Genomic DNA, 14,984 nt, shown 5'->3' on the forward strand with positions numbered 1-14,984 from the left:
TAGCAGTGTTTGATGTCAGCAACAGTGATAATGATCCAGGTTCTACTCTCCTGCCTCTGCACAATAAGGATTATCTTGAAATTCCCCCCTTTAATTGCTATGATTATCGTGGCAGGGGGCTTAAGGGGGAAAGGGGTAACTTAAGGAAGATATTACTTAAGTAAGGGAGTTGTTCTTAATAAGCAAGCATAGCTTCCAAAATTAAACATTTTTTTTTAAACATACATGTTTCTGACTAAAAGTGGATAGACCTGTTCTTGGAGAGAGGGCTCTGCAAGCTTCTGTGGGGAAATCACTGGGGAACAAATTTTTAATTTTTTTTTTTTTTTTATTCGGCTTTTATCCCGCCCTGCACCCTATATGTGTTTAGCATAACTTTCTGGAATAAGCATCCAGCTAAAGATACCAGTGATTTAACCTGCAACTGCATATGCTGTACATCCACAGACCCTCCCCTGCACGCATAGGCTTTTCAGTAAGTTTTGTTTTCTGGAGGCTGGAGCCCTGCTCTCTTTGAATACATGTCCACTGTACACATATGACACAAGTACAGACTTCAGTTCTAAACTGTGGTGAAACTGGTTTGAACATGCAGTCTCTGTCCTGAAAACTCATAATGCAGCAAATAAGAGCTCAAACCTCTTCTGCTGTGTCTACCACATATTGAAATTTCTATCTGCCTTCATCTTAAGAAAGTAGGGTTGCCAACTCCAGGTTGGGAAATTCCTGGAGGTTTGGTGGTGGAACCTGGGGAGTGTGGGGTTTGGGGAGGGGAGGGATCTCAGTGGGACATAACACCATAGAGACCACCTGCCAAAGGAGCCATTTTTCTCTGAGGGAACTGATTTCTGCAGTCTGGAGATCAGTTATAATTCTGGAAGGTCTCCAGGCCCCACCTGGAGGTTGGCAACCCTGTAAACACTATGAAGACCACTCCTATGGGGTTTTTGTACTTGGAAAGAAGCCTGAGTTCAGTGGGGCTTGCTTTCAAGTAACTATGCTTAGGTTTCAGGTGATTCAGCATTTTGTTACTAACTGCCACATCTTTCTCATGGTCCTCTAATCCATGAGTCACTTGGCTTACTAGTTCCCATTTTGCACTGACATTTGCCACAAGGCCAGTGTGTTGACTAAATGTGGGGCACGGACTGTATGCAGTAGCTCTGCATTCTTTTGGCTACTAGCTCTGCCCTTCCATGCTATTGGACCCAGCCCAGACATTAAGCTGTCCCACGTCAGTTTCCTTTTCACCGCACCTCTTAGACTGAAATGTTACCAGAGAAATTGTTTTGTTTTAGTCATGCATAAAATATTGAATTTAAAATTCCCAGCAAGAAATGAAAAATTGTGTATGAGAGCTTTGAACCTGGGGTTCATCGCCGCTTCATTGAGGATGAGGTTTGCAAAAGCCCAGCCATCTATTTTAATCATATTGGGTTGGATCCGTCCAGGTTTTCTGTGCAAAAGGGAGGAGGGAGTCTCCTTGGGCCACCAAAAAGGCTATGCTTGGGGATCAGATGACCCACCTGGAATGATCTATGAGGAATGGGGGTTTTCATATGGGTTGGAATTGGCTGAGATCGAGCAAAAAAAAAATTAATATTTATATATTTACATTATTTATTTGCCACCTTTCTTCCTTACAGAGCTCAAGGCAGCTTACCCTATTCATAAAATACAAAAAATAGATTACATAAAAAACATAAAACCAAAATTACAATTTAGGACTGCTTTTATCAAATGCCATTCTAAATGCTAAATAAGACCATCTTCAGCTGCCTCCTAAAGACTGAAAGTGAGAGGGCCGGGCACACCTCCCTGGGGAGGTTGTTCCATACTCATGGGGCTGCCTCAGAAAAGGCCCTATCTCATGTACCCACCAAAACAAGCTTCTTTGATTGATGGGACAGTCAGGAGGGCCTCTCCCTGTGATCTTAATTCTGGGCAGAAACATATGAGAGAAGACAGTCCCTCAGATACCCCAAGCCTAAGCCATCTCAGGCTTGAAAGGACAAAGTGAACACCTTGAATTGGGCTTGGGAGCAGATCGGAAGCCAATGTAATTGCTGTAGTATCAAGGTCACAGACTCCTGTTAGTTGGTGCTAACGCCCAGCTTAGCCACAGCATTCTGCTGTAGGTGCAACTTCTGAACAATCTTCAAGGGTTGCCCCAGTTGAGTGCATTGCAGTAGTCCAGCCTAGATGTAACTAAGATATGGATCATTGTGGCTAGATCTGACTGACCCAGGAATGGATGCAGCTGATGCATCAGCTGAAGCTGGGCAAAAGATGGCTGGATCTAACCCAGTGATATGCAGTTTCTGCAAAGAAATGTTTATTCACAGTAACGGAGGCAAAATGCATGCACTAAAAAACAGTTATTCTGTACTTGCATGAAAGGGAATTTTTACAGAGTCTTTTTAAAGACAGGTAACCTTTTGTGGCTCTTGTGTCGTTCCACTGTGTGTTCGTGTGTGATGGGAGGGGTGTTCTTTAATCTCTGTTTTTGACTCTAGATAAATTACCTTCTGTGCTGTGTCACTGATTGCCTGGCTGATATCTTAAACCGAGTATTAAAATAACTTCATAAGTCCCAAACTTGGTGCCGCAAGCAACACAGGAAGGCTTGTGTAGTTGGACAAGTTCTGGCCAAGCTGGCATCATGTGTCAGGAAATAATTACAATTTTGTCACTGCAAGTGGTGGGATCATGAAAGAACTTGACAGATGTAGAAGTTAATTATCAGAGATATGGGCGGGGGTAATCGGAAATACATTAAATGGTCCAATAGCCTGAAGAATATACCTGCCACTGAAATGTTTAGTGGTTCTTGGCAGTAGTATACCAGGATAGAAGCAAAAAAAAGCAAACAAGAGCAGTGAATACAAACCCACTGACCACAACAATCATACATATACAGTATCTGTAACTGTACACTAGCTTGCAGTCAGTATAAGTTGCCTGCAGCACCAATATCTTTGTGCCATTTATCATAAATTTATATGTCACTCCTCCAGAGACCTGATTGAGACAGCATCCTTGGTGGCTGGTGGAGGAGGGGGGACAAGCAACTGCATCACCACCTTTCTTATACTGTGTCCATGAAATTAGTTTGTAAAAATGAGTCTCTTCAGGGCAGAGGTCCATCAGTGGCTATTAGCCACAAGTGTCAACAGTGGGAGGGCTTCTAATGTCCTGGCCCCACTGCTGGACCTCCTGATGGCACCTGGTATTTTTGGCCACTGTGTGACAGAGTGTTGGACTGGATGGGCCTTTGGCCTAATCCAACATTGGCTTCTCTTATGTCCTTATGTTCTTATGATGGTGTTATTGGATACGTGTATCTCCTAGTGTTTTGGCTTACTGAACAGTAAACTCTCCCCTAGTCCGTTCTTATTGACCTTTTTTGAAGGAGACATTGTCACCAAACACATGTGGTTGACCCACAGCTTATTGGAAAGTAAAGGTTACAGGAAAGAAGAGATCTTTGTGTTGCTGTTTATGTTTGTTTTGGATCAAAATGTCACTGTTTTCCCTAAAATAACCAGGTTTGCAGGGCATGGATACAATATGGATTCTTGGTTGGGGGAGGATTGGGAGAAAAAGGAGAGGGAGGCGATTCAGCCACCTGTGGGCAAATGTGCATATGCACTGCACAGTTTGCAGTGTACTGTTTATAACAACCAGTGTATGTTCACCATGTGGGCCTTTTCATCTCACAAGTAATTACGACCTTAGACTTTCTGCACAATTAATCTTCCGACCTCACATGAGCTTCTCTCCGCTCAGAGCTCAGAAAAGAATTATTAATTATGTAGCAGGATAGGGGGAGAAAGGGCTGGCCCTTAGATAAATTGCCTTTCTGTTTTGTTTTCTGCATCTTCCAGTTATTTCAATGGAAACAGCTAGAGAATCTCTACTTCCGTGAGAAGAAATTTGCCGTGGAGGTTCATGACTCTCGAAGGTGAGCAGTCGCTGCTCTGTCCAAACTTGTGTATCCAAGTCACAGCTAGTCCAGCACAGGCCAAATTTATTTAATTGAACATGATACGTTACTAGTTTGCAGCACCGAGTGCTGGGCTGGAAACACAGCCCCATCCATTATTTATGTCCACAATAATACTAAAGGATTGTATTGGGATTGTATCTTGTTCTGTAAAATGTTTTTACAGTGTTTTTTTCAATTGCCTCACCAAGGGGAGCTGTTTAGACTAGGCTTATTTAAAAAATAAATAAGATTACCTTTGACAGATGTTGTGGAAAAGCTGCCTGAGAAAATGTTATGAGAATCGGGAGTGCCCTCCTGCTAATATTCCGTAAAAATGAATTGGAGACAGTTCAGTATGTACTAGAGCTTGTACCCAAATAGATTGGGCTCAATATGTCTAACTGACCACCCTTTCCTAATGTTGATTGAACTCTGTCAAATCAATCCAGAGTGGGTTTTTTAAAGCATTTTTCTAATTCTAATCCTTTAAAAGATTAGAACTGGGTAGACTCTGTTTAAATGCCCACTCAGCCATGAAGTTCATTGGTTGACCTTCGGATGGTCAGAATAACTTACCTCACAGGGATGTTGTGAGGATGAAATTGAGGACAAGATGTTATGAGGATAAAATTGAGGACTTCTTTGCTCTCTGAGCTTCTTGGAGGAAAGGCAAGATAAAGACTGAATAGATTCTCAGTAGCTTCTCTCACAACTGGAGTGATTCCTTCTGTTGATACTGTACGGAAAGGTTTCTTTGCGGTGGCTCACATTCTGACTTAGAAACAGCAGTGTGAATTGGACTGGTCTCTTCTTCCTCAATACCCCCAGATGCAGTATTTCACTCACTGTTTGGTAGTGATAGCAACTTCCTTTAGTTTAACACAGTATATCATACAAGTCTGCACACCTGACTCAGAACTTTTAATGTTAAAAGTCTGGGTGTAACAGTGGATTAATTCTCACCAAGATTGTACATCTGTGCACTGCCACTTCATACTGTTTCAGATGAATTCTCACATGACTGAATGCTCTTTCATACAAAAAAACCCCACCCTCCCTCCACATAGAACCCTGGCATGCTGGGAGGGAAAGTTTCTAGCCTCGTTTTTCCCTGACATGCTAGTTTGGCAGGTATAGGATATTTTTTCCCCTTGAGGAAGCATTCAGCCATGTAGGCAATCTGAACTAAGATTATGCATGGGAAAGAGCAGGTAGAGAAAGAGGTACTTTTCTCCCTTTCTCACAATACAAGAACTCGTGGGCACTCCATGAAATTGCTGAGCAGTCGGGTTAGAACGGATCAAAGGAAGTACTTCTTCACCCAAAGAGTGATTAACACATGGGATTCACTGCCACAGGAAGTGATGGCAGCTACAAGCATGGTCGGCTTCAAAAGGGAATTAGATAAGCATATGGAGCAGAGGTCCATCAGTGGCTATTAGCCACAAGGTATAGCTAGGGGCTCTGGGGCAAGTGATGCTCTGTCTTCTTGGTGCTTGGGGGGGGGGGGAAACAGTGGGAGGGCTTCTAATGTCCTGGCCCCACTGGTGGACCTCCTGATGGCACTGGTATTTCTGGCCACTGTGTGATACAGAGTGTTGGAATGGATGGGCCTTTGGCCTAATCTAACATTGGCATCTCTTATGTTCTTATGTAACCCAAAGATCAGTTTAGCATCTCAACAATAAATTAGGGAAGTCAGCCTCCGGGTAGGACCTGGGGATCCCCTGGAATTACAGCTCATCTCCAGACTACAGAGATCAGTTCACCTTGAAAAAATTAATGCTTTGGAGGGTGGGTTCTATGGCATTGTACCCCGCTGAGGTCCCTGTACTCCCCAGGCACCATCCCCAAATCTCTAGGTGTTCCCCCCCCTCATCCCCCACCAGGGGCCTGGGGGAACCTGGCAACCCTACCTAGGTCAGCTATAACAGAACAGGATTAGATCCCAAGTGTGTGATGATTATGAACCAGGCCCAGAGAAATTTAGTTTGGTCTCTGAGAGGATTGCCAGTCACTGGGAATAGGGGTGGGGCATGTTAAGTCACTACAGTATATGGTGTTATGTTTGCTTGGTTTTTTTTATCTGATTGAAAAAGACACAGTGACAAAGAAAGCCCTTCATGTGCCTTTGGGGGTTATTTATTCTTTAGAATTTCAGTATCAAGAAGAACTTTTGGACAGAGCGGTCTTGTGGTGCAGACGTGGTATGCGAACACTTCTCTGATCAAATCCATCTGGGTTATGGCAATTAGTCAACATCAATTTTACCTGGACAGAAAACAAAGCAAAGTAAGTCGATCAAGCATGGGACTGTCTGCAAAAAAAAAAAAAGAGTTTTATCCCAGTTACTGAAAGTGCATATTTGTTCTAGTTGGTAGGTGCTTCCTTAAGATTCTATCAGCTTTGCAAGTCATTCCAGACACCCACAAAATGTTTACTACCTTGCCGGCACAAACATACCTTTGCTAACCGTTTTTGCATATGAACAACTTCAAAAAAAGGAGGTGGTGGTTCTTTTCGACTGTGCAAAATCTTCCCTATCTGGTCACTTGAAGCCATTTTTGCTGTTCACAAGAGAGTGGGCAAGCTTAGATTATATACTGATTGGCTTTGCTATTGTTATTTGATCTTCAAGCAATAATGCGGCTAATGGATCCATTTTGTGTGACCTTCAGTTATGAGCCCCACAAGAAATTTGCCACATGCACACCTCAGTTGTATCTTTTTGGCCTTCTTTCCCTCTTGCTCCCTAATAGGTAATCAAGTGGTTTTAATGATCAAGGAGATAAGTTAGGCAGTGAAATAACATACGGGTGGTCTCGTTGTATGTGGCTCTTGTTTTATTGTGAAATGTCATCTTCCATGACCCTTTGTTTGGAGACTTCTAAGAAGTCTCCTGGTGCAGAATTGTTGAGTAGTACTGTGTGCATGTTTAAATTGCTTCAGGCAAAAATTCCCTCAGCCAGAAGCTTGGACGATATTGCCATGGACTTGACGGAGATGGGAACACCAAAGGTTTCGAAACTAGCAGCTTTGGAAGTGAAGAATCAGTTTATTATGGCTAGCAACGGCAGCTTAATCTCTTCAGGTAATTTATCTTGTTTCTGAATCTTTATAACTGTGTTATGAAACTTGGTTGCTTGTTGCATGTACACAGTAAACGGGGGGGGGGCCTTCGTTTCTTTACACCAGAGAAACTGTTTCATGGAACAGCTGGGGAGACTCGTTACTTCTTGAACTACAGGGGGTGCACAAGATATGCACAAGGATGTGGCATCTAGGTTGCAATAACGCTAAGGAAAATAGGTCCCCGTAAGTCATGTCGTTGCTGATTCTTGCCACAGGTGTTTCAAATTACAAATGTGCCAAAGTTCAGGGACAGAGCTTCCTTCCAGAGTGTCATGGGGACACCATTGTCTTTGCAAGAAAGGGTTGTTCATATTTTACTTGGCCCCCAAAATCCTACCATCATGAGATCTGGATTATGCCTTCATCTCATTTGCTCCTTCCTCCAGTGCTCTTGTGGTGGGTAGAAGGTAACAAGGACGCCTGGAGAATGCAGCGTCTTCCTTTTTTTAAATCAGAAACTCATCCCTGGTCCAACATACATAGTGCTGGTGGTCTCTCTCTCCACCTCCCTCTCTCACTGCCTTCCATTCACTCTCTTAGGATTTCCTGTCCTCAGGTTCTTAAGCAGCTCTGATCAGATTCCAGTCTAGAGCAACTTCAACTGCTGCTTTAGAACCTCCTTTCTACTCAGAACAAGGGCAGGCAAAATGGGTTCTCCCCCAAACTGTGCTGCTTTGGCCGGCTTCTTCATGCATTTGAAGAAGGCAGCGCTGACTCATGGAAGCACATGGTGGAACAAAAGCTGTTTGTCTTTAAGGTGCAACTGGGCTTCTGTTTTATTTGGCTTCTCTCAGCCTTTTAATATCCTCCATCCCTTATGGCCAGCTAATGCATCTCCAGTTAAACAGCTTTCTTATGGACTGTTGTCCCTCCAGGGTCGTAAAGCCTGTCATGTTCCACCTCTCTGTTCCCTTTTCTCCTGGTAGGGAGAAATGAAAGAAGCTGTATATGATCCAAATCTCTTGGCAGATAGAATGTTTTTCTTGCCTAAGTATCATGGAACAATATATTTTTCATTTTTTTTTTTGCTTGCTGTCTCTCACTGTCTCTCCAGTCTGGTACAGATAAGCGGCTGTACTCCTGCAAGGAACTTTTAGCCAAGGCAATCTTAGGACATCCAGTTCTATTCAGCACTTTCCTTTTGCCCACCCAGCCGGTCTAACACTCTGGATCATAGATTGTTTTGTTCATGCTCTTCACCTTCAACCCTGCTGCATTCAGTCAAATGCAGTTTGGGTCATGAGTTTTTCTGTGAAATAAGTAACTGGGTGGGTATGGGGCATAACATATCTTCAGCTACACACAAGTACATTCTTCCACCACCACCACCCCACACACACACACACAAAGCCTTTCAGCCTGTCTAGCAAACTATGTGTTTAACAATGCCTGTAACCCACCCTGTAGTTTTTGATCTGCAATGAATATGGGCGAGGTGCTTGCAAAATGACCCTAATATAATTGAAAAGTTTTTTTAAAAGGGGTGTGTGTGTGTGAAAAATGGGTTTCCTGCATTTGTCTGCTTCCTAAATTTGGATCAGTTAATGCTTTCTTGTTACGCTAAGACCAGATGCTGTAGAATCTGTGTGTGAGTGTGTGTATGTGTGTGTGAGTATGTGTGCAAACCTCAGCCGAAAGTTGAAGGTAGCCGGTGAATTCTATTGCAGTGCAGAGATAGAATATTGACAACCCATTCTGAAAAGCCCAGCTTGCTCTAAGAAAAGTTGAAAGGTAACACCCACTGCTTAAGGCCAAGGAAAGAAGTGGATGGAAAATTGGCATTCCGATTCATTTGATCCTCCAGGGTCTCAAGATTCAGAGGTCAGCGAGGAGCAGAAAAAAGAGAAGATCATGGAGCTGAAAAAGAAAGAACAGCTTTTACAAGAGAAGCTGCTGCAGAAAGTCGAAGAGCTGAAGAAGATATGCCTGCGGGAGGCGGTGAGGCCTGTTCCTTGCTTACAATGAGGGTGAGGTGATGGTGGGAGGATAGTAGAACTTACTCATTCTAATGATTCTAAAGATGATTCTCTCTCTCTCTCTCTCTCTCTCTCTCTCTCTCTCTCTCTCTCTCTCTCTCTCTCTCTCCCCCCCCCCCCCCCCCCCCCCCCCCCCCCCCACCACAAATCTGCTCCCCCCCCCCCCCCCCTCCACAGGAGCTCACTGGGAAAATTCCAAGGGAATACCCATTGAACACAGGAGAGAAACCTCCCCAGGTCAGAAGGCGTGTCAGCACATCCTTCAAACTGGATAGCAGCCTGCTTCCCAGCGAAGAGGTAAATGCAGCCCATTTGGAGTTTTCATTAGTCAAAACAGGGCAGCGAAAAGGGCTTGTGGAACATCTTTTCAGTGCGCTGGCTGGCTCCTGCCGGCTTTGATATTTATAGTTTGCCTTTTGGTTGAGTCAGGTCAGTGAGAGGAGATTGCAAATAGGAAGATTGTAGTAAATGTGTGTAGGCATGTTCTGAAGCCAAGATTAAACAAAATTAATTACTTGCGTGCTGGATTCACGATTTATGTAATGTCTTTAGAAGCTATCTAGTCTCAGTTCTGATTCTGATTTCACTTTATTTAAGCTGCTGGGGATGTCAGCCGTTGGTTTCAATAAAACCCTGTAATGCAAAGAGGTGCCCTTACTAGAATTCTGTTCTAGTCTCATGATTGAGAAACTGCTCTTGGTTTTCTTCTGCTGGGATGTGGGACTGGACAAATTAGTGTTCATGCCACCGGGGATTCTGACCCATCAGGTGGGATACATTCTACTTCACAGGCTCAGATTGGAACCCCTCTTTTTTGAAGCTGTCCTGCATTACATTTCCAGTCTTGCTGATTCCCTCCCTTTCTCATAGAGTTCTTTGGCTGCTGAATAGTACTGTGTTGCCTACTCAAAAGCTAATAGAAAGAGAAAACAGGAAATGAACATTGTGGCTGTGGTGATATAGCATAGGCATTAATGCAATATGCATGTACACCAGCACAAATAAACAAAGCAGGGAAGAGAGAGAGAGTGCCGGTATTCTGGTTCTCACATGACATCTTTGCCTTTTATCAGTGTCTGCTTCTGTGCTCCAAAAGTAAGTTGAGACATTGTCCCAAAGGCTGCCTTGACTTTCCTTACGGGCTTTTAGCATCTCTCTGCCAACAGGCTCCCTCCACCCAGAGTGAGGTGAGCATACACAAAGGTCCCTTTGTATGTGCTCCTATAAACACTTTTGAAGCAAAATTGCCCGGTTCATAACAAGGCATTACCTTGATATATACACAAACACACACTCTTTGCCTTCTTTCATCTGCCGTCCTCATAATTGTTTACAAACAGTGACTAATAAATCTTCTGGCATTATGGGCACTGTTCTATGGAAGCTGACACACTGGCTTCAGTGCAGAAGAGCTTGGCAGCAGCTTGTTCTCAGTGTGGCATGACAAATGTATCGGTGGCTGTGGAGAGAGGGCAATGTTTAGCTTTGGTACCTGAGTAAGAAAGTGTTGGCCTTTAAGGATGGCAGAAGGCACCACTGCCAAAAGAAAAGAGCCAGACTCTAGGTTGCCACTTTAGCAGTGGGTTCCACATTCCACAGTGCATTGGATCCAGTGGAACTTTCTGCTGATGGAAGGAAGGGAGGTGGTGTTTTTGCGACTCTACCCCCCACCCGATAGTAAATCTACCCCCATGCTGTTCCAAGGGGCAGCATTTCATTGGGCATTTGGGGGGTGGGTAGGAGGAGGGATTCCTGATGGCAGAAATCGTTTCATCAGTGGAGATTTTGTGCAGGTTCATTCCCATCTATTGACAGTGGTAGGTTCTAGAGGTGCGCCCTTTCGCCTTCTTGGACACCCTGGAATAGATTACACTTTTTTCATTCAAGCCTTTAAAGACTCATCTTAAATCCACTTTCTAATGTGGCCAATCCCTCTCCCCCCCCCCCATCTGTGTAGGACCCTGCCCTGCAGGACCTGGAGAACAACTTTCTCATTCAGCAAAAGCTGGTGGAAGCTGCAAAGAAACTTGCCAGTGAGCCAGACCTGTACAAAAACGTGAAGAAGAAAAGGAAGCAGGAGTACTTGGAAGCAGTGAAGAAACTTAAGGAGATTGAAAATTCCATCAACGAGTATAGGATTAAATGCGGGAAGAAGCCTGCTCTGAAATCGACCCCAACCATAACAGGTACCAGAAATCCCTTAATATTTGGAGGGGGGGGAATGGAGAAACAGTCTGTTGTTGTTCAAGTGCATGTGTGCGGGGGGGGGGGGGTATTTTCCCTTGGAAGTGTTCTTGTCCTGGGAACAAAAACATGCCCTTGATGCAACTGACAGGCAAAGATGCAGTACTACACAGAAGAAATCAATAGGTCTTTAGCCCCCCTGACTTCAGCAAAGTCTGGAGCTCACCTATAATTTGTCATGCTTCACATAAAATGTGGTTAGCAAGGAATACGGGCAAAGTACAACACAAGCACAGGCACGTTGCAGGGGGAAAGCAAACCAAAGAACTGCTGTGCATGGGAAAAGCTAGCGGCATCCTTCCAGCCGAAACTACTGTGGCACCTTATTCCGTTGAGTATGATATACTGTGTCTTGCTGATTTGTGCAGAAAATTGGCTGCTGCACATGAGGTCTCTCGACGAAAATCGAGCCCATTATGATACAAGCACATAATTAAAGTATTGATTTCTTCCACCCCTCAGTTGGGTTGTAACAAAGTCAGCTGGGGGGAGGGGGCAAGGAGGGGAGGCAAAACGGTCTCTGAATCCTCAGAAAGACCAAAAGAATGCTCTTAAAAGAGGGTGCAAGGTAGCCATTGTGAGGTGGAAGTTTCTGTGTTGGCAACTGTGGAAGGCGCATGTCCACTAAAAACTGGAATTATGATTTCCTGATGTCACTAGTCCTGTTGCCGGGGAATGGAGAAGTGGCCAGGGACAGGGTCTGCACTCCGCAACTGGAGCCACTGTCACCCAAGCTCTCCGTCATCTGCTTGTGGGCCCTTGTCTTCTAGTTCCCAAAGTCCACAGTTTGTGTGGGAAACCGATTATTTGTGTAGGGAATTGATATGCTGCCTCTCCACAGACCTGCTCAAGGCAGCACACAAAGTAACACAATACAATAAAATCACAGGAGCAAAAAGCCTAACAAGTAGCAATAATGAACTAGGTGTTAGAAAACAGTGGGGAAAAAAACAACCTAAACATGAAGCACTGCCTCCTCCCATATTGTCCAGCCTGCCAGTTGAGACCCTCTTCTCAAGCCCCCCCCCCCCCGTGCGCCTGCCTACAGACGTGAGATGGGCGGCAACCAGAGACAGGGCTTGTTTGGTGGTGGCATCGTGCCCCCATGAGGATCTCCTGGCACCCACCTTACTTTCCTTTAGGCCCCAGGCCAAAATATTTCTCCTTACCCAAAATATTTCTCCATACCCAGGCTTTTAACTAAGGGGTTCCATCTTTCTTCAGCTTATGGTCACCACCACCACTTAGACCACTTTTATGTTCTTTTATACCATGCATGTTTTATTGATTTTTAAAAAAATATTTCCCGTTATTTGTTTTATTCTGTATTACTGCTTTAGGCGTGAGTCGCCTCAAGCAGGTCTCGAGAGGCGGCATACAAATGTTCCAAATAAACGGGTCGTTTCGTAGAAAAAGAGCTAGGGGAACTCATCAGCATAACTCATTAGCATATGCCACACACCCTGACATCACCGGAAGTGTGTCATAAGGCCACACCCCCTGACATCACCGGAAGTGTGTCATAAGGCCACACACCCCGCCCCCAACGGTCCCGGCCACCCCCGCCGGCGTTGCAGCTCCCCAGCCGCCCCCATGAGGGGCCCGGCGGTGGACCTGCAAGGCCGGCGGGAGTGCAAGGAAGCCCTGCAAATGCCCTCCCTGGCCCCAGGCAGGCAGGGGTGGGGAGAGGCAGGGAGGAAGCAACTTACCCTCCCTCTTCTCCTGCCTCCTCCTGGCTGAATGAGGGTCGGAAGCAGGGCTGCCAGAAGCGGGGCTTCATCATGTGCCCCCCCCCGTACCTCACCCGGGGGAACTGTGATCCCCCGCGATCCCCCCCGAAATGACCTCTGCAAATAAATAACAAAATTCCTAGGGCATTCTTCAGACTTACAAGCAGAGCGAAACGATAGCTTTAAAAGAAGAACCATCTCCGTTTAAAAACCTGGGTAAAAAGAGAGTATTAGGGCAACTTTATGTCTTGAACACCGAATGAAGTTCAGAACTGTTTCAGGTTCCCCTTGCCTGCTGCTCTTTATGAAGACCACCACAGTTGAGATACTTAATACTGCGCACGCTAACAACCGCATGTGTGAACAGTAGAAGGAAGAGGGGGGTGTTGCCAGCTGGGCCTTCATTACTTGTATGCATTGCCACTGCTGTTGTGTCCTTGTATCTGAACTTGCATGCATGCCTTAGAGATCAAAGGATAAATAATAACCCTCTTGTGTAAACCAAGCCACAAGCAATTTCATTGTAACCTCTCTGCCTTTTGAAAACCTGTTTCTCATAAGAAGCTGAAATGCCTGGATCCAGCCCAGCTAATCACTGACGATGTTCTATGGGTGTTTTCGATTTGCTCCAGATTGCAGTGTTGGAGAAACGCACAATGTATCTAGCTCCAAAGCACTTTTTATTTTGTGGGTTTTTTTAAAGCTGTCAGTGTGAACAATGTTGCGCTAGATGAACATGAAGGAGCATAAATACATAAGAAAAATAGGTGCGCATTGTCTGATCCAGAGCTAGCTGGACTGACCATGCATAGAAGGCGCATGGAGTCTTTCCACATCCCCCACTGTCCCTGCAGCCCCCTCTGACCCCAGATACACCATTCCTGTGGTCGCAGGACCTCCACAAAGAAAGAGTGATGAGGGGGTGCAATGAAAAGGGGATAAACTTGCCCCCTCCCATTATTAGAGTTGCATTTATAGGAGGAAGAGCGATTTCTCCCCCCTTGTCCTGCTTTACTTCAGCCTCCCCTGACCTGCACTGCTGTTCCTCTATGTGTGTGTTGTGATATTGGGAACTCTCATTCTGGAGACTGGAGGAGGATGCAGGAAGGGGGGGGGGATCCATGTTCTATACACAGATGGTTGGATACAAGCCACTGTCTGCATTTTCAAACAAAGACTACATGCATCAATCAAGCCACTGCAGAGAGAAGCCTAAGGAGTTCCATCTTGTTCAGGTTATCGAAATGAAAGTTAAGAGGCCTGGAATGCTCGTAGTATGCCAGCACCTCCATGGGGAAAAGATAACCAGGGCTCTTTCATCAAGGAGAAGAAAGCACAAGTGCTATTGTTTCAGGATGGAAACTAAACCCATCAGATGGGAGTCGTGTCTTTGTGGGCGCCAATCTATGAGTCAGTCGAATGTCCACTGCGCATCAGTGAATGAAGGAGTGGCCTGCACTGTGCATCGGGATGGTTTACTAGTGGTAGCACATCCATGGACAATTGAGCCACGCTATCTGCCCCGCTGGAAACCCGACTTCTGCTGCGATCACTCATCTGGCATGACGCTGGTAATCCTGCACCAATTCATCGTTGAGTTCTAAGGCTGGAGTTTGTGCGTCAGTCTGTTGTCTAGTGTCAGCTCTTTAGTTCAGAACAGTGTTGACACAAAATCAAGACACATTTTGACTGTAGAATGTGGTGGCTGTGTCTGGGGGGGGGGTTAGATTTTACCAGGAATCTTTTTGTAGAAAAAGCCCAGCAGGAACTCATTAGCATAATAGGCCACACCCAACAGCAGAAACTCATTAGCATATTAGGCCACACCCCTGACAGCACAGCTCATTAGCACATTAGGCCACACCCCCATGTTACCAGAAGTGTGGTCATCCAGCCACACCTACTTTTTGTATC

The 14,984-nt window shown here is 45.1% G+C and overlaps 1 protein-coding gene across 1 annotated transcript in view; it reads left to right on the forward strand.

The window, feature by feature from the left end:
- FRMD4B (FERM domain containing 4B) overlaps positions 1-14,984 on the forward strand; it is a 182,788-nt gene that overhangs the window by 148,326 nt on the left and 19,478 nt on the right. The window contains exons 12-17 of the mRNA XM_015409653.1: positions 3,888-3,964; positions 6,142-6,280; positions 6,938-7,079; positions 8,925-9,058; positions 9,274-9,393; positions 11,054-11,282. Of these exons, the coding sequence (XP_015265139.1) occupies positions 3,888-3,964; positions 6,142-6,280; positions 6,938-7,079; positions 8,925-9,058; positions 9,274-9,393; positions 11,054-11,282 (841 nt within the window). The remainder of the gene's footprint in view (positions 1-3,887; positions 3,965-6,141; positions 6,281-6,937; positions 7,080-8,924; positions 9,059-9,273; positions 9,394-11,053; positions 11,283-14,984) is intronic.

Source organism: Gekko japonicus, unplaced genomic scaffold (genome assembly GCF_001447785.1).
Source record: "Gekko japonicus isolate JY-2015 unplaced genomic scaffold, Gekko_japonicus_V1.1 scaffold2987, whole genome shotgun sequence".
Classification (NCBI taxonomy): domain Eukaryota; kingdom Metazoa; phylum Chordata; class Lepidosauria; order Squamata; family Gekkonidae; genus Gekko; species Gekko japonicus.